Source organism: Eurosta solidaginis, chromosome 2 (assembly GCF_040869045.1).
Source record: "Eurosta solidaginis isolate ZX-2024a chromosome 2, ASM4086904v1, whole genome shotgun sequence".
Taxonomy (NCBI): Eukaryota; Metazoa; Arthropoda; class Insecta; order Diptera; family Tephritidae; genus Eurosta; species Eurosta solidaginis.
Window position 1 is genome coordinate 196,260,311 of NC_090320.1, and position 21,120 is coordinate 196,281,430.

The 21,120-nt window shown below is 37.0% G+C and overlaps 1 protein-coding gene across 3 annotated transcripts in view; it reads right to left on the reverse strand.

The window, feature by feature from the left end:
- Nucleotides 1–21,120, reverse strand: part of LOC137240473 (nitric oxide synthase-like) — a 336,236-nt gene that overhangs the window by 42,545 nt on the left and 272,571 nt on the right. For all 3 annotated transcript variants that reach the window (XM_067766786.1, XM_067766785.1, XM_067766787.1), the window contains exons 12-13: nucleotides 15,282–15,386; nucleotides 12,362–12,426 (exon numbers count right to left, since the gene is read on the reverse strand). In XM_067766786.1, the coding sequence (XP_067622887.1) occupies nucleotides 12,362–12,426; nucleotides 15,282–15,386 (170 nt within the window). The remainder of the gene's footprint in view (nucleotides 1–12,361; nucleotides 12,427–15,281; nucleotides 15,387–21,120) is intronic.

The following is a 21,120-nucleotide window of genomic DNA, read 5'->3' on the forward strand; positions in this document are numbered from 1 at the left end:
ACAAACCTGAAGGCACGCACAACTACAACCGTCAAGTCACGGACATCGGACTTTAATTTGTCCCTACAATTCGGCATTACAACGCACATCGCCTACCAACCGGATGCTGAAATCGACACTTCGAGATGGAACCTTCCACGCAACACAACTTTGGCAGACGAAGAATTCTTCAAGCCGCGCCGCATTGATCTCCTGCATGGGACAGAGGCATTTTTCGAAGCGCTTGCAGTTGGCCAAATCCGGTTAGGAGCTAATTTACCAACATTACAAAAAACGTTGTTCGGGTGGATCGTGTCTGGCCGATATCAGCAAGAGCGTCAAGCGAATACATCTACTTGTTTGATGTCATGCGAAGACTCCATCGACGACCAATTACAGCAGCTTTGGAAACTCGAAGCTGTCAACGCACCACACAAGCAAATTCAACCGGAGCACAGCATATGCGAAGACCACTTTTTAGCCAACACTTATCATGATGCCACTGGACGCATAACCGTAAGTCTGCCTTTCAAAGATAGTCCTACTTGTCTGGGGAACTCTTTCGAAACAGCGCGTCGTCGATTCATGTCGGTCGAGAGACGGCTATTAAAATCGCCTGAGATTAGATCGCAATACATATCATTTATGGTCGAATACGAAACTCTCGGCCACATGTCCGTTGTTACAAACCCGATTCTAGATGAATCTCATTTTTTCATACCACATCATTGTGTCTTTAAGCCCAGCAGCGAATCAACAAAACTTCGTGTTGTGTTCGATGCTTCATGTAAGACGACATCGCAAAAATCATTAAATGATTTACTACTAGTTGGACCAACAATTCAAACAGAGCTGTACATACTTTTGCTACGTTTTCGCTTGTTTCGATACGCCATAACCGCAGACGTCACAAAGATGTATAGGCAAGTACTTTTGAATAATAATGATCGTAAATACCATTATATTCTTTGGCGAGCTTCGCCAGATGTAGAACTCCGTACGTATAAGCTAAATACCGTCACATATGGAACAGCTTCAGCGCCATACCTTGCAGTGCGCAGCCTACACTATTTGGCAGACAAATACATGCACGAGTTCCCAGTTGGTGCTCATGTGGTAAAGTCGTCTTTCTATGTGGACGATATGTTGTGTGGAGCTGACGATGTTGACGCCTTGAACACAGTAAAAACTGAAGTAATTTCTGTACTCAAGCGAGGCAACTTTCCTTTATCCAAATGGCACTCCAACCACCCAGATTTCAGAGAATGCCAAACTTAAAAGGAGCTCAACTTTACAGAAGACTTCGTTACCAGCACACTTGGTGTAACATGGAATCAACACAGTGATATGTTTTTATTCGCTTTCTCACCAAAGCAAGTCCATACTGTGGTTACAAAACGTACGATCCTTTCGACTGCATCGTCACTCTTCGACCCACTCGGATTGCTGTCACCACTTCTGATCACATTCAAAATCATATTGCAAGAATTGTGGCTCTTAAAGCTCGATTGGGACGAGTCCGTTCCACAAAACCTGCAGCAAGCTTGGAACAAATGTCTGTTATCACTCGGTTTGCTAACAACGCTTGCGGTGCCTCGTTATTGCCTGCAGCCGAACACATGCAATCTTCAATTCCACGGCTTTTGCGACGCATCAATTCGAGCATATGGTTGCGCATTGTATTTGCGCACCGAAGATGCCGATGGGAATATTGCTGTTCACTTACTTACATCAAAGTCACGTGTGGCTCCAGTCAAAAAACAATCGCTTCCGAAACTCGAGCTCTGCGGTGCGCATCTTCTCGCTCAACTGTACAATAAGGTAAAAAACATTTTTTCAAAGAAACCAATTTTCGCATTCTTTTGGACTGATTCGCAACTAGTGCTTCATTGGCTGCAACAACACTCGGTGACATTGTCAACGTTTGTAGGCAACAGTGTCTCTGACATACAGGAGTTAACAGCGAAGGCCATTGGCGATTCGTGCCAACTCAACAAAATCCCGCAGACTTGGTATCTCGCGGCTGCACTGTCGATGACTTGAAAACATCGAACTGGTTTTCAGGTCCACGGTTCCTGCGTGAAGACGTGGCGAAATGGCCTGCTAAAGGAGAAAAATTCGACGTAGATATTAACATAGTCAACGCTGAAAAGCGAAAAAGCTTGTTTGCTGCCATTGTAGAAACAAATGACATCCTAAAAACCATCGAGGAAGTTAGCTCATACATACGCTGTCTTCGACTCGTTGCTTGGATGTATAGGTTCAGTGACATATGCAGAAAAAGGTCCAGACAAACGACTTCTTCGCCAACACCTCAAGAGCTGCGGCATGCATTATATTCTATCATTTGGATGATTCAACAGCAGCACTTCGCCGACGACATCCGTTTGATCAGAAAAAATCTGCCATTGAAAGGCACCTTAAAATATTTAACACCATTTTTAGACAATTCAAGCGGCTTTGAACTTATTAAGGTTGGTGGCCGATTGGACAGCGCAGATCTACCGAACGATCAAAAGCATCCAATCTTACTACCCAGCAACTCGCAATTTGTAACAAAATACGTTCGCTACTTACATATGCAAAATTATCATGCAGGCCCCAAGGCATTGGTAGCCTTAATTCGACTCCAATTCTGGATAGTCAACGCTAGAGACGTCGCTCGCCGCATTGTTCGCTCGTGTGTCCATTGCGTCCGCTACAGACCAAAGCTGTTGCAACAGATTATGGGACCGCTGCCACCTGCACGTCTCACACCTTCTCGTCCATTTGAATGCTGTGGGGTTGACTTCTGTGGACCCATCAACACATACTTGCGGATTCGTGGAAAGCCACCCAACAAGTCGTATCTGGCCGTATTCGTGTGCTTGGTCACCAAAGCAGTTCATATTGAGGTAGTATCGGACCTGTCAACGAAGGCATTTTTAAATGCACTTAAACGTATGGGTAGTCGTCGAAAAATGCCATGCGATATATATTGCGATAACGCTACGAATTTCGTCGGAGCAGCCAATCACCTAAAGGAGCTTAAGCAATTTCTGTTTAATCCTGATATACAAAAAGAAATTTTCAAATTTTGTTCATCAGACTTCATTAATTTTCATTTCATTCCTCCCAGGTCACCTCATTTTGGCGGGCTCTGGGAAGCAGCCGTAAAAAGCGCAAAGGGTTTGCTTAATCGCACGTTAGCAAACACCAAATTAACATTTGAAGAGCTAAGTACTGTCGCTGCTGAAATTGAAGCTATACTCAACTCTCGTCCACTATCGCCGTTGTCTTCAGACCCGAACGATTTCGGAGCTCTTACTGCTGGACACTTCTTGGTTGGTGAGTCCCTACGTGGTTTACCTGAGCGCAGCCTGGAACATAAAAATCTATCTAATTTGGATCATTTCGAGATGATCTCCTCAATTAAACAACGATTTTGGCGTCGTTGGTCCAAAGACTACATTAATGAACTCCGCTCACGGGTCAAGTGGACGACTCCTGAACCGAATCTCAATGTTGGAGCCCTAGTAATAATTCACGACGACAATTTGCCACCCTTGCGCTGGAAACTTGGTCGCGTCGAATCTACAGTACCTGGTAAAGATGTTCATGTTCGTGTTGCGCACCTCCGTACTGCTAATGGGTCTTGTTGCCGCCCGATACACAAATTAGCTATCCTACCTGTAACTTGAAGAGGGTTCCTTCAACGGGGCCGGGATGTTGGAGCACCCTAATAGCATTTATAGCAAATATTAAAAACACTTATTAAGTAGCTGCTAACTACTCTCAATTTATACTAAACACACTCTTTGTAAACATGTTCATACACACACACACACACACCTAACATTAAGCATTAACTATTGAACTCATTCTCAATCTCACTTATGCTTTTGGTTGTACCTACAAAATTTGTTTTCCAATAAATCATTGCAAATCATCATCTTAACGTGAACGGTTCGTTTTTGCATTTTAGTCGCTGTATAGTTATATTCGCGGGCAAGTATATATATACCCACTGGTCAACAGTCGCACACCCCCACTACCTAAGTTTCATGTAACCCAGGAAAATCCTCCTTGGTTCAACAGTCCTAGATATTAGTCATCACACTCCCCATTAATCTAGGGCGTTGATCAGACAATTAAATAAAAGCGTTGGGCGCGGAAATTTCTAAAAATGCGTAGCATAACCTTATTAAGGTTCAGTTGGTCTTACTTATACATATATGAAACAATGATATGTAAAGATATGAGCGGTTGACAATCCATAGAAATTTGACGCGTCCAACACTTTTATTTAATTGTCTTATCAACGCCCTAGATTGATAAGGGGTGTGATGACTAGTACCTAGGACCTATCTAATTATTTTCTAGCTTTTCGTATTATTATTATTTCATGTAAGTATTGTTTTCAATAAAACCGTTTAACTTAAAACTTTTTTTTTATTATTTTATTTTCAAGTTTTTAGTCTTTATTTAATTGCCTATTATTTCTCATTCTATTTAGTTCATTTAGTGACTCATTATTACAAGGACTCTTTCCTAACAGTTCGTTTCAATCTAAGTCCTCAATACATAATCCTTCCAAAGACTTCACTCGACTCTGCGCCATGTATGTTTATCTCTCCTCGAACTCCAAAATATTTTGATGTCACTTCTACCGGACTGTATGTAATATTTGCTCCAAATATGAGCCAAGTCGGACCACAATTACGATTTTTTTTTTAATATCTCGATCCTTGCGCCACCTAGCGGCGATTTTTTCCATAGATCGCTTTCTATTCATGTATGTATTATGTGTTCCAAATATGAACCAAATCGGCCCACAAACACGATTTTTTGAAATATTTCGATCCATGCGCCACCTATCGGGGTTTTTTCTTATTATTGCATTGTTATCGGGTTATGAACTATATGCCAAGATTCAAGCTTGTAGCTTATCGGGAAGTTACTTAGATTTCAATTACAAAATTCGTGCCGCCAGCCAACCTGGCAGCCTGGCAAGTCAAGCTAAATAAAACCGTTTAAAAAAGCCAGCGTTCGCCAGCGTCATTGAAATTTGGGAGTACACTTATAGGTGTGTATGGATGTATGTATTTATCTACTTTCACTTCATATCATCTTGACATACATACATACATCTCTTAAAAAATTCTCTTTAGTTAAAAATTTTAAACGTTTCGTTATAATTCTCGAAAAAAATTCTTGGTATGTTTCCACTAATAAGAATAAATTTATATATATATATATATATATATATATATATATAAATAAAGAGGAATGCACATATATTTGTATGCAGCTTATCGACTCCGAAACCACTCCCCCACTTTTTTTAAATTTGCGTTCCTGTGAAGTTTTTTTTTTGGGAAATGGATCAAATTAATTCCATTCATGGTTCGATTTGCCTGAAATTTAAAATATGGGTAAGTAACCCTTTTTATCATAAGCAACTGATAACTGATGTTCCGATTCAGTCATTACTAGAATTTTCTATGGCAGTGGCCATAATTTAAAAATAATAATATTCGATTTACTAGCTAATTTATGTACCTAATTGTAAAGAAGTATAAGTTCTCACGCGCGTACAAATTTAAGCACACGCACTATTTTGTTTTTATTAAGGCTTATATCCTTATTCTCCAATAAGTATTGGATGATTAATATCTTAGTATAAATTTCATATTAGTGTACCGTTTCTGTAATGCTGGATACGCGGTATAGCACACTTCATAACAATATGCATGCATGAGGGTGACATTAGATTTTTGAAAAAATTCATCAAAAGAATGCAGGTGGAAGCATATGGAGCAAATTTGTGGATGTGTACGCATAAGTGATTTTCCAAAGGTAAGCCCAACACAATAATCCAACCAAATTTCAACAGAAGCGGGTTAAAATATATAATCGAATGTGCCACCTATTGAAAGTTGCTCACCACAAATTTTGAGAAGCTGAGTTAATACTAAAGCGTGAGTGAAAATGAATATTGGCGCAATTGGCACGGATCTTATTTGCTTTCGTTCTATCAACTCATACTTTTTTTTACATACATCTTCATAGCGATTAGTATGAGATACATCGAAGATTGGCTTGAAGAGGGCAATAGAAATCGATCATGTCATGATAAACGGTCGTCATAGTTTCACTGTCCTGGATGTACACACTCAAATATCGGTTGGGACCATTACCTTGCGGCAGCGAAGATATTTACACGCCTCTGTGCAGCGAGGAAAGTACGCGCAGTGACCCCAAGCATGTTTGCCTTGAAAAGGCTACTCAAGAATCATATAGCCGATGATTACTTTTGATGATGAAGGAGAGCGGTGGCCGTCACTGTGGTCACTATAGGTGTCCAGCGAGACCGCAAAACGAGCTTATATGATGGAATATCGTGCTGTTTTGGAAAAAAAGGACGCTGTCTACAGAACCCCACTGCACACGAATGCGGAAATCGCGATATTTGGAGCATTTTCGAAACGCGAAGAAGAAGGAGACGCCCATATTAAATAAAAAAGAAATGATAGGCAAAAGACAGAAGTATTCCTTATAGTAAAGGTAAGCTCTCTACCGAACTCATAACTTATGATGGATGTAACGGTTTTTGATTTATGATTAATAATATTTGTAAAATTGAGTTTCTCACAAGTGGGCGGTATCACGCTCACGTTAAAAAATTTTCGGAATTTATGTTTTGCATCAGAAAACCAATTCACCTACCAAAATTTATTAGCTTAACGGTATTCGTTTTCGTATTCGTAAACCGCAACAGAGGTAATTTTACAGAAACAAATAATTACGACCTTTTTGAAAACAATCGATAACAACTTGTTATGGTTTTATTGTCTTGTTCTTGATCTTATCTTTCTTTATTGTTAAAACTCCGTTATGAAATTGGTGACATTTTGATATCAAATAAATAACTTTTTTATAACAAATCAATAGTTTTCAGATATATTTTTGATAACATTTCGATAACAAATCAATCGGTGACTTTTTAAGGCTAATCAATAGCTTTTCGGTAACATATCGATAAATTTTTGAAAACATATAACTTGTTTATAACATATAATTGATGGCTTTTCGATGATGAATCGATAACAACGCGATAAATTGTCGCCAACAAGCTGGTAACTCATTAAAACGTTTGCCATCAACTTCGTCTCTAACATACCTATCAGAAACTGATAATTTGTCGATAGGAGATGGATAGCACGCCCATAAACCGTCTCTAACGTACCGATAACTCATCGATAACAACCCGATAACAAACTGATTATACGCGTAGCCTTGCCTTTATTTGCTGTGTGATTTTGCTCATATCAACTTTACCACGAACATTGTCGCCACATTAAGCTACATGGTCGTGACTACATTTACGTTTACATTAAATATTCTCTGGCATTCTTTACTCTCCCATAAAGCATATTACGCTTACGCCACACCTACCCTACGCTTACGTTCTGCATAACCCTATTTTGTGTGCAAAGATATTTACACATCAAAAAATTTTAACATGTCATATCACAATCGGTAGAGAAGTTCGGCCTACATCTTCCCTGAGTTATACCCCACCCAGTTATTATCATTAAATATTCGCTCTTAAGTTAGATACTACTGTTATGAGAAGAAAATTCTAAAACCTTGCGTGTTAAGCACAACTAGATAATAAAATACCAACGAAATCTTAACATTAAACTTTTTAAAGTTCAATTCGTTCCAAATTATTATTTGTAAACTCATAAATATTTGCGCGAAAACAAAATTTATTTTGAGTTCATTCTAGTACAAAAGTTGTTCAGACTTGCAACTGCACATTAACTAAGTACATAAATACATATATTATATGGAATAATATTTCGTTCTTTATGAAATGTGTGTGCATTAGGGCGGGTCGATTCGTCGGGAGGCAAAAAAATCGCCCATTGCTCTGTGAAAATCATATTCTAGGGATCAAAACAAGAAACTTTGCCGGGTCGGGCTTCAAAAGTTAGTGGGGGTCGGTCATACATTTGGACTCGATTGGAGCACTCTAAATGGGTCAAAGTGGGATTTTTCAAAATTTGTCCCTACCCAAAAGTTCGACCCGAATTGGGGGGGGGGGGGGGGGCATCAGAATTCGTTTTAGAGGTATGGTTCCTTCGGCAAAGTTTCTTATTTTGATCCATAGAATACGATTTTCACAGAGCAATGAGCGATTTTTAAATCGACCCGCCCTAGTGTGCATGCTTTCGCTCCTCCAACAAAAATATTTGCACTTAAATACACATATGTTTGCGTTGAAGTTATTTTTGTTGTCAAAGTTATGCCAATAGCAAATCGGGACAATAATTTCTGTAAGTAAGTACATATGTTTGAAGCTTACTGTCTACATATTTAACATACAACTAATTCACAAGGAAATACGGGAACAGCTGAGTTTGAAAAGTTTCTAGCAGAAGAGATTTAATTTAACTTAATATTAAACGAATTTTTGGGTGTCTGCGATTTTGCAATAACCTCTTAAGTCGAACATTACAAATTTTCGAAATTTTATATTATAGCCCCCGAATTTCAATCTTCACTAGCTCTAAAACTCCATTGTCGAAAATGTCTAAAACAGTATTAAGTGCGTAGAAAAGTATGCAATATTTAATACCAAATGGTCATAAGGAATAACCGCTTAAGTCCAATGTAAAAGTATAGCAGTACAGCCACGAGCACAATCCTAACCTGTACTGTTGTTGTTGTTGTAACGATAAGGACACTCCGCGAAGGCCTTGGGGAATGTCCTCGATGTTGATTGTCCTTTGCCGGATGTAGATCTGGTACGTTCAGGTAACAAGCACCATTAAGGCACCAGTCCGACCATCCCAAGAACGATTTGGTATTACCACATGAAACCTTCTAGGCCATACCGCCCTCCCACCCCCTACATCCATCAGGAGTTCGGGGTCGCCAGAGCCTCGGCCGTTAATGAAACAGGATGCGCCACGTGTAGGTGAGGTTGACAAATGGGTTCGGAGAAGCTATATATTGCGCTGACAACCCCTTGAAAGGGTTGCGCTACAAAACTCCTTGAATCAATTTGGTATTTTAGTCCCCTCTTAGACAGGCATAACTAACGCGGGTATATTGTAAGCCTCCTAACCCGCTGGGGCCCTGAACCTGTACGCCACTTACATTGGTTTTAAGCTCTGAAATGTGTAATATAGCAACATTTTCTCCCTAGCTTCGAATTTATCCCTAGGCAAAAATATAACGCACGAGCTCAGAAATCAGATATGAAGTTTTCTCAAACACTGCAGTGTCGGTGCGATCGATGAATTCTTGGCCTGGCTCGCGATTTCATCGATCTGTTTTAGGATCAAAATAATCTGTGTGCTAGTGCAAAACAATACCCTGGCAAACTAGATGCGAAAATTTTGCTCCGAACGGGTATATGTAAAGAGAACGCTGGTCACATGCACCTGCTTCTAAATCCTTACGCAATTTGTAGGCGTCAAGCAAAAAAACTGAATTGTAGTTCACTCAAGCTAACGTCTCTGTGTTCACTGGAGTGAAGACAGGACACTGATTTATGAGAATCTGTGTGTGTGCATCTATATTTTCTATAACCATATCAGTGTTAGCTGTAAGGAAGAAGAGAAGTTGGGATTACGCTTTGGCTTCATGTCAGCCTGGAAGTATTTGCAGGACAAGGCGTATATACCTCATCCAATGTGTGAGAGTTTCCATAGTAATTATCCAGGGATGATACTCGCTTCATATGGAACTATTTCATTACATAGCATAATTCACCAAATACCTGAAAGGGCCAGCTTTAGAGTTAGGTCGTTTCGTTCTAAACTTGTTCAAATAACCGGGTCTTTTAAATGAACAAGTGAACTAAAACTTTAATTTATAGATACATATAGATCCACTCCGTTCCATAACTATTGCCATTAGGGAACCATTTGATATGGTAACGTTGAGCTTCCTGGGCCATTCCCGTCCAATCCCCTCCTCCTACTTTAAAGGACTTAGGAGCAATAGATCCTTATCTAATAAATATGTGTACACATTCATATACGTACATATAAGGTTGAAAGTTCGATTGGGGAACCTGAGTAGCTATAATGTCGTTAATTGCTATTAACAACTCCTTGACCCAAGGTCGCTGCCATCCAAGCTATCCTAACTTAAACTAGCTAGTGAAAAACGAGCGTATTGAAAACTCTTCGTTATAGGAAACATTGCAAATATATGTAAGTGTGATTCATGAAAATAAAAACTAAATCGAATAATACCACTGTTACAATTATTATTTGCGCCAAAAGGTGTGCTATAATGCTGGTGAATAAATTTTCAATAAAGCTGAGTAACGGTAAGTTATTTCGTATATCTGCATTCTTTAGGCGCATATACATTTTCCCAAAACAATTCAGCTGGTTTGATTTTTTTTATTATTTTTAGCAAATAGCAAAAGCTTCACTCTACATATGCGTTGCACGTTTTGTATAATTTTAAGCTCACATGCGTAGGTCTAATATGAAATATATCATAAAGGTATTTGATGCTTTTGTTTGAATAGCAAACAAACCGGAATTTCAGTCGTGCTTTGTGAACAGAATATATTTCAATTTTACTATGTTTTTTTTTTTGTGAAAAAGAGCTTTTTTTGCTTCTCTCTTCAATTCTATTGAACGTATTACATTAAAATGATCTACCTATCTGAGATTATACCCAATATGCAGATGCGTATAAAAGTTGATGGGTATACAAATTGAAAAAATATGAATATTTATTGTAAATACATCAAAAAACGGAAAAGCGATAAAAGGAACATGTTACGACATTTGCAATAAATTTGTGTACCCCAATAATGCTTAATATGCACAAGAACTTAAACATTCAGTTAAGTCCAAAGTAAAAAATTTAAATTTGTACAAAAAGTACAAAGCGCAAAGTTACAATGAATACTATAATTCAAGAAACAATAAAAAAGTATTAAACTAACAAAGGACAATATTCAATAAAAAGATGATAAAAAATATTAAGGACTACCTTTATATAAATGGACAAAAAATAGAAGGCAATTTTTCCTTAAATACAGACATAATATTGTTGAATTTTGACTCAAAAACTTTAACAATAGTTTTTGTAAAAGAATTTTGGGATTTAAAACTATGAAGGTGGAGCGCAATCTTTCAATTTAAGGCAAACTATGTACTTGGGATTAAATAATTGATTATTTAAAATTTAAGCTCGCGCTCTACCTTTATAATTTTGAATCCAAAAATTCTTTTACAGAGCTATTGTTAAAGTTTTTTAGTCAAAATTCAACAAGATTATGTCTGTATTAAAGGAAAAATTGCCTTCCATTTTTTGGTCCATTTATATAAAGGTAGTCCTTAAAATTTTTTATCATCTTTTTATTTTCACTTTTTTAGTGCTGCCTACAAAAAGGCATTTGGAATTTTGGGTTCTGACTCGCGGCCCAAGTTTCAAGTCTCTAGCTCACCGGGAAGTTACTTAAAAATCGATTACCAGATTCCCCTCGTTTTCAAGGATTTGTAGTTATTCCACTTAGCGCGCCACCTAGCGGAATTTTGTGTTCTGTAAATTGTATTGTCACCAAGCCTTGAACTGTGTGCCAAGTTTCAAGTCTCTGGGTCACCGGGAAGTTAGTTAAAAATGGATTGAAAAATTGCCAAATCAAAACTAATTCTCTTTATATCTCGATCCATGCGCCACCTAGCAAATTTTTTTTGATCAAATATTGTATTGTCACCGGGTTCTGACTCACGGCCCAAATTTCAGGTCTCAAGCTCACCGGAAATTTACTTAAAAATCGATCGCAAGATTCCGTGCGTTTTTTCAGGGATTTTCAGGGATTTTCGTTTATCTCGATTCGTCTGCCACCTGGCGGCATTTTGTTTTCCACGAATTGTAGTGCTATCGACTCGTAAACTATATGCTAAGTTTCAAGCCTCTGGACCACCGATAAGTTAGTTAAAAGTCGATCGCAAAATTTCCATTTTAAAATTAATTTTCTGTATATCTCGTTCCGTGCGCCACCTAGCGGATTTTTTTTCACTTGCATTGTAATGTCTCCTTGATCTGAACTATGCTCTAAGTATCAAGTATCTAGCTCAACGGGAAGTTACCGAAAACGACGTGGGTCAAAAATTCGGATGGAAATGAGGGGACAAACATGAAAGCGACTTAATATAAAGGTATAAAGGTATAAAAAAACGAGAAAATTCCAAGTAAGATTTTGAATTTTTGCTACTAGGAAATAAATATTAAATTTGCATTATTCAATCATCTTGCCAATCATTGATCTCTCATCGACCTTTGGCATACTCAATTCAATTTGATAAGCTTCATACAAGTAAAAGTTGCCAGCACCGCAAGTCTCTTATGTACTTACCTAGAATCCTGACCATCACCGCTACTCTCTTGCACACGCAACGCATATAATTCCTGTGAGAAAAGCTGCAAGCAGGTAAGAAGAAGACATATAAATTTGCTTTGTAAAATTGTGTACAAAATTGGTATTAGAGTGGAAAGGAATTGGAAATAAAAGATATGACAAGGAAGGCAATAAAATCCACACATACGAACAATTTAACAACAGTGCGAGTAAAATAAATAAATGTAAGGCGCGATAACCTCCGAAGAGATCTAAGGCCGAGCTTCTCTTCCAATTTGCGTCGTGCTCCTCTTGATTTTCCCTACAAATTGGCCGGACGGGACCTACATGTTTTATGCCGACTCCGAACGGCATCTGCAAAGCAGATGAGTTTTCACTGGGAGCTTTTCATGGCAGAAATACACCCGGAGTGCTTGCCAAACACTGCCGAGGGGCGACCCCGCTTAGAAAAATTTTCTTCTAATTGAAAAATCTTATTTCTAAAATTTTGATGTTGCTCTGCCCGGGAGTTGAACCCAGGGCATACGGTGTGATAGGCGGAGCACGCTACCATCACACCACGGTGGCTGCCAACAACAGTGCGAGTATTTCATGAAAATTCTCATTCCATTAATTGAGAAAATCGTAATATTTCATTGAGCATGAAAAACAAAATTGTTTGTTTAGACTTACGTCTTATGAGCTTGTTAGGCACCGAAGGCGGCGCACAGTGTTTTGGATCGACATTTTAAGTGGAAATAGTAAATATATACATTCCCTCTAACTGTAAGTTTTATGTTCCAAATCTCAAGTAGCATTTTTAAACGTACTTTGAAAAAATTGTGTAACGAATGTTGTTGGGAGGGTCAACGATCATAATGTCATTTGATCTTACCACCTTTTCAAATAGTCATAAGATCAATTCGCCTCATGTTCAATTCAAATACCTATAAGATAAATCTATTTTCTAAATTATTCTAAATTTGAATTTACGGTCACTTAGCAAAATTCTATTTGAATTTATGAACATATCGGGAAAAAGGCTATACGATATTCTGGCTCCATCAATACCAGCACAAAAATATAAAAAGTTCGCAAGATCGATTAGCCGATTCGATCGATTAGCACAATTTTGGCGTCGTCCTCCTTCTTACTTTTTCCTACAAACTGGCGGTGCGGGACCTACATTTTATATGTCGACTTTGAAGGGCATGCATTTTCACTGCGAACCTCTTCATGGCAGAAGTACACACTGAGTGTTTGCCAAACCACTGTCGTTGGGCTACTCAACAAATAAAAACTGTTTCCTAATTGAAAAAGCCATTTCTAAATTTTTGATGTTACTTTACCCGGGACTTGAACCCAGGACCTTCGGCATGGTAGACGGAGCACGTTACCATCACACCAATGCGTTAAGTTGAATATGCTCTCCTTTTTCAAAACAATTACTCTACAGACCCAGTTGTCAATAAGATTTCTCACTGCAAATAAGCCAGAACATACGAAAAGTAGCGCCGCCAGCGATTATTTAGAATAGGAGCTCGCGCAAGTTTGTGTCCCAATTTTGTATTAACTTTTCAGTTTAATAACACAACATATCTCCAACCAGCTTGAATCTTTGGATAATGTAGTGCTGACCATCTTAAATATTCCAAGATATGCGAAGTATTTTTCAATCCTCTGCAGTATAATGGGATCCTGACGAGGATCAGCGCATCCTCTGACATTACCACACATGTAATCCATACTTTTATCGTAGATATCGTAGGGACGTGGACTCTATTCACCACCTCATCCCATGCGCATGTGCCTTTCCTTTGGAGGTTTGGAACCATGTCATTTGGAACCTAGTAGTTTCAAGATCGGCATATCACTGCACCATATGAACCTAAACCCATTGATCCATTCTGCTGAACCCAATAATGAAAGCGATTTGGTTAGCTCGTCCCGCAATGCTCTGATCATGAAGCCCAGAAGCTGCCTTTTTCTATACTTTAACTTTTTGGTATCATTCATTTTCTTAGGGACAGCCACTTTACACATCCTTGCATATTTCGCCACTTGCATCTTTCCAAGTAGTTGCTTCCTCGCTGTTGGTATCCACAGCTGTAATACAGTTTTACGTTTACATGCGTTGTTGATGTTGCTAGCCTATCTCACTATCATGAGACTGGATCCTTTGTGTCTCTTAAATATGGGGTTATCGCATACAGCCGATAACTACCCTTTAATCCATCTAACTCTTCTCTCTTCTCATACCAGTAGTAGTTACGAGAATTTCTCGTGAAAAGTTATGATCAGTAAGCAATCGAAAAGCAATAATGTAATGAAGTTTTGAATGTAATCTTTATAGGCTATTTGACAATCTTTCACTAATTCCAGGGTGGGTACATATTCACGCCTTCCGTCGACCCTCTCATTTCACACGAAAAGAAATGGCTTGTTGCACCAATATGTAAGTCAAAACATTTTCCAGTAAGTTTGATTCGATGCCCAATGCATTTCGTGGCAATCATGGTCCACAATTCGGCTTATGCTATATTTAGGTATCGAAATTAAAGCAACCCCATCCTATAACCTCTATCACCCTTGCCACTCGAATTTGCATAAAGGTATCATAACTCCTTAACAGTGCTATCTTTACTTTTTAATACTGAATCCATCTATCACTGTTTTCTGTCCTACTGTGCGGCACGCTTTAATGATTACGTATACGCCCTGTCGTACGCATTCGCAAGTGATGTAATTATGTGAGGGCGGTATTTGTATTGAGTAAGCAAGCTTACGGTACAATAATTGTGGGTTGGTTTATTGTAAGCAAACAATATGAAGTCGAATGCTTTGATTAGACTATTTTTTCTGTTTCGATGGTATAGTTAGAATCATTTATTGCTTGTAAAGTGTTGTTCGCTAATAATAATATAAAAATTCTAGTTACCTCTCCATTTTCAGGGGGATCGCCATTACCAAACGTCGATGCCACTACAATAAGTAAAGCTTCATGTTCAATGGATGATATGTCATAGTCCGACATGCAGTAGATCTGAAAGTGTGTTGTTATAATGAGGATATGTTATTAAGTGAATAAATTCGGCAATTTAATTAATAATTCTAATTAATTTATTAATTAGTGGTTTTTAGTTATTATATGAAAACAATAAATAACTCTGGGTGATGCCTAAAAATACTTTGGCAGTAATCAAATGTTTTTGGTACGCCTCGTAGAGTAGAACACGCATCGGGGTAAGCAATTCTTTAAATACTTCCCTTATCTTCAGTTTTGAGGTTTAAACATGCCAATGTTTACTCTATCCCATTATCTTTATTCCATATTCAATATTAGTTCATCCCCTAGTCCATTTATCTCTCTCCCACTCCCAAACCTATTACCACACCCTCCCACTTTCCCACCTAGTCCCACTATCCACTAACACTCCCATCCCCCTTTTCACTTCCACAACTGGAATCTCTATACCAAATATTGATTACCTGCTTCACCTTAGTGACCCATTTCAATATCTCCGTTTGTTATAAACCTCAATGAAACTATATGAAATTAGCGTATGCGCAATTTTTATAATGGCACTAATTTTTGTATTTCTGAAATAAATAGATAATTGAGACGTTCTCCTGCCGATAATATTTCTTCCTGACATGTTTCTAATTTCCCAGTAAACAGATTAATTTTACATACTGTACACTAAAACAAACTTCATTAAAATTCCTGAAAATTAAGAAAAAAAGGAATTGATTTTGCGCCATAGAAATTTTCTGAAAAGTAAGATGCTTTGTTTCCTTGGTTATAGGAATAATATTCTTTAAACTGGGTTTCTAGTCGATGTTGGCAACCTTACAGTCGAGTACGCTTATTCACTGAGCTACTCGTACATGTAAATATCGTGAAAAATATTAAAAGAAGTAGACTTGATTATAAAAAAAAATAAAGAAACATATTTTTTCTCAAATTAATGAAAAGTTTTATACAGAAATAAGAAATTATTACACTCTAAGGCCCACTTCCAGAACGCCAGGTTACTTTTTAAGTCACAATTGATTTAAATATTTGGTCAAAAATATATGAGTTTAATCCCTCATGTTAGTTTAACTCAAAGCTAAGAAGTTAAATTATCGTTCTGCAACTGGGCTTAAGAGCCCGTGACCGCCAGAAGACCTTCCTCATTTTCTAAAAGCTGAAATTTCGTCAGCGCAAATTTCCACCTGAAGAAGGAATATTTGTACACTATGAAGCTTGAGTCACAGTGGCTTTAGCAGATATCCTGCAAAAAATATAGCTTACTTTCTTCATTTTATAAAGGCTGATTTTCATATACTGCCTTGATGATGTTATTAGAAATCACAAGCCTGATTGCCAGGCAATTTCTACAGTGACATTGTAGAGCGAGACTCTTATAATTCTTCACAACTTGAAAGAACGTTGAAGCGATTTTATAATGGAATTGGAATATAAAATCTTAAAAAGAACTTCGCATTTTGTTTGCCGCAAAACAATTTTAGCTTTTGTATTATGAAAAAGTACAGTTTTGTGTTACATAAAGTGTCTGGCTGGACAAAGCGACTATGGAAAGTGTCTGGCAATCTGTCTTAACACTTCTTGCGAAGACATTACATGAACATCAGCATTTATAAAATGACGGAACTAAGGTCTAAGCCTTTTGCAAATTTTTTTGCCCGATATCTGCTTAAGCAACTAAGATTCAAGCTTCATAGTGTACAAACGTTCCTACTTCAGATGGAAGTATGCGCTGACCAAGTTTCAGCTTTTATAAAAAGACGAAGGTCTGGCAGTCACGGGGTCTTGCTCTTTAATTCAGTGCACTGACATTTTCCTCAATTTAAAGAAAATCATTTTAGAAAATGTTTTTCCTCAATTTAGTAATGTGTTATTTCTAAGCGTACTCCACTATCTTTCCTCTCCCTCAACCTTCCCCTAAGTTTGTTCATCTTCCCCCATTTCCTTGCCTCCGCTTCTCTTATCCTCCCACTTCAACTTTCTTTCCTCTCCCTCACCATATCCATTTTCCTTCCTCTCCCCTTTCTCATTTCCCCCTCTCCAATTCACACTCCTATATCTTCTTTACCTTTTTCTCTTTTTCGATCCATGTTCAAGTACTCATTAGCATCCTATTTGATACGCAAATTGTAAAAACACGTTCTGACGGACCATCTGTGAAATTAAACGAAAACACCGCAGCTATAATTTTTAAAATTGGTCAATTCGATCTTGAGTCTTTAATAGATTTTTCGTTCATTTTTTATATACATATATATAAGATTAATTTTTTCGAAAGTCTGCCTAAATAATAAATTTCAAATAAATCGCACCATGAATACGCTTTAAAACAACAGCGGATCCAGGTACATTTTCTGGAAAGAAACGTTTTTTCAAATAATAAGCTAGTCAAGGAAATTACGACATAAGTCATTTTCTTTTTACAATAGGTAGGCCCTTGGTTCAGGTCCAGGAAATATAAGAAAAATAAACATAGTTTAAAACAAGTAAGGAAGGCTAAGTTCAGGTGTAACCGAACATTACATATACAGTAGAGCTTAGCTGATTTCGTAGATAGTTTATATGTGGTTTTTAATTCCATATCACATATGTACGTTTTGGAACTATCGTCCAAATTGTAGACCAAGGGTGCCATTTTTTGGAACGATATTCCTTCATTCTTTGTCAAATAAGGGAAAATCACCATGTAGGTAATTGAACCCTGAAATGTGTTTGTATGACATGGGTATCAAATGAAAGGTATAAAGAGTATTTTAAAAGGGAGTTTGCCTTAGTTCTATAGGTGGAGACCTTTTCGAGATATCTCCATAAAGTTGCACCAGGGGTGACTCTATAAGGTGTTCGTACGATATGGGTATCAAATGAAATGTGCTAATGAGTATTTTAAAAGGGAATGGGCTTAGTTCTATAGGTGGACGCCTTTTCGAGATATCGCCATAAAGTTGCACCAGGGGTGACTCTATAAGGTGTTCGTACGATATGGGTATCAAATTAAAGGTATTAAAGAGGGTTTAAAAGGCCCTTAGTTGTATATGTGAAGGCGTTTTCGATATATCGACCAAAATGTGGACCAGGGTGACTCCGAACATCATCTGTCAGGGTACCGCTAATTTATTTATATATGCAATACCACGAACAGTATTCCTGCCATAATTCCAAGGGCTTTTGATTTCGCACTGCAGAGCTTCTTCATTTTCTTCTACTTAATATGATAGGTGTCACACCCATTTTACAAAGTTTTTTCTAAAGTTATATTTTGCATCACAAAACGAATCCAATTACCCTGTTTCATCTCTTTTTTGGTATTTGGTATATAATTATGGCATTTTTTAAATTTTTCGAAATTTTCGATATCGAAAAAGTAGGCGTAGCCATAGTCGGATTTCGCCCATTTTTAATACCAAGATAAAGTGAGTTAGTTAGTTATTTATTTATTACGGCTTAAAGCCTAATTCAAGATACAAATAGCACTATTCTGTCTTATAGGTAGAGTTTTACAAAATTCATATAATTTTGCCTTAAAAACTAAGGTTTCATTGCAGTTTTTAATTTCCAATGCGAGCTCGTTGTAACCCTTTAGGCCTTTGTAAAAATGTTTTGCTTATCTATTTCTGTTCGAAAAAATGGCAATTTAAAATTATGTCTATTTCTAGTATTTATATTGTGTGTTTGCTCCACTAGAACTACGTTACTACTTAAATATTCAGGTACATTTCCGTGTTTTATATTAAATATCAACCTCATGGTATGAAAATAAATTTTTTGCTTGACACTCAACCAGTTCAACTTTCTTAACATATCAGCCGTTCTAACATCTCTTCGTTTTTTAAGAATAGACCTCATACATCTATTTTGAAGCTTTTGTAGCTTATCAATTTCTTTGTCCGCTATTATGAATAATATCGATGGGCAATACACAAAATGTGGTTCAATAATAGATTTATAAATAATTATTTTATATTTTTCTTGTATATACTTGGTAGATCTCTGCACAACACCAATCTTTTTCGCGACTTTCGCAACTGTGTAGTTTATATGTTCTTCAAATTTAAGTTTGTTATCAATTATAATCCCTAAATATTTTATGCTATTAACTTTTTTTATGGTTTCATTATTTATTTTTAGCCCACTTAAGTCCTCATCATTAATACTTTTTCTTGTTATGACCATATATTTGGTTTTGTTTATATTAAGCTTTAGCCTATTCGCACATAGCCATGTGTATAAATTGTTGAGATCATTTTGCATTTTTAATACCGCAGTAGTACTATTATTGTCACTGATCATAAGTAATGCATCATCCGCAAATAGTTTGATATCACAGTCTTGTATCGCATTAACTATATCATTTATATATATTAGGAACAATATTGGTGCCAGGACCGAGCCTTGTGGTAAGCCTATGGGCACTTCCAATACATCAGATATCGCTGTTTTTATAACTGTTCGCTGTTTCCTATGTTTTAGATAACTGCGGAACCAAGCAAGCTCTATGTCTTTAATACCAATTTGTTGAAGTTTCTTGATAAGGATTTCCCTATCTACCGTTTCGAAGGCTCTTCTAAGGTCAAGAAAGGCAGCAACCACCACCTTCTTATCATTTAGATCATTTTTCCACTCCGATATCACAAAGTTAAGAGCTGTTTCACACGAATGTTTTTTTCCTAAAACCCGACTGTTGATTGACAAGTATTTTGTTTGAGTATAGATATTTTACCAATTGATTCTTAACATAAACTTCAACGATTTTGGCGTCACTTGGTAAGGTGTTTATGGGTCTAAGCTCTTCTGGCTGTGTTGTCTTTTTAATTTTTTCAACTGGAATCACCGTTGACATTTTCCACTTTTCTGGTACAATACCATCTTCCAAACTGCTATTAATTATTTGGGCATAGAAAAAGCCTGTATACACTATAGAGTCCTTCATTACGCCATCGGACAGAATGTTCCTGCCACCTATTTTGTATTTAAACTCTTGCAGGATTTTTATAACTTCATCAGTCGTTATTTTAGGAAACTTAAATCGAGAATTGGCTTGACTACCGCTGAGTGCTATATCTAAATATTCTATATTGTTATTTATTTCTATCACACTATTTATAAAAAATGGGTTAAGGCCATTTGCCAAGGCAAGTTCATCTTCTACCAATATACCATCGATTCCCGCTTTATTAATACCATCGTTATCCCGCGCCAAGCAGACCGTCGATTTAAGGTACTTCCACATATTTTTGGCGTTGTTTTCGTTCATTATAACTTCATTTTCCATGTATTTAATTTTCTTTATTTTAACTAGGTTTTTATAAATTTTATTAATATTTTTGTATTTTTCCCACAGTCCTGTCTGTATAGCACATGTATACAAATAAAATTTATGTTTATTTATTTGTGCAAGTTCTCTATCGTACCACTAATTCATTAGTTTTATATGTACTTCTTTTTCACAGGTTAAATTTTCCATCGCTTACGTTAAAATGTGGTTCACTAGTTCAACTTTATCATCTATTAATAAATTTTCATTGAAAGTAAAATTAAAGGACCTAAGTAGGTTTAATAAACTGTCATTACTATATTTATCCCAAGCAATTATTTTCTTAATCACTCTCATCTTATATGATTTAGATATTTGAACATTGAACATTATTGTTTCATGATCAGAAATTCTGTATGCTTGCAAAGATTTACACTTTATTTCTTCAGAATTTGAATTAATGAGATCAATTTTATATTCAGTTGTATCCGTTAT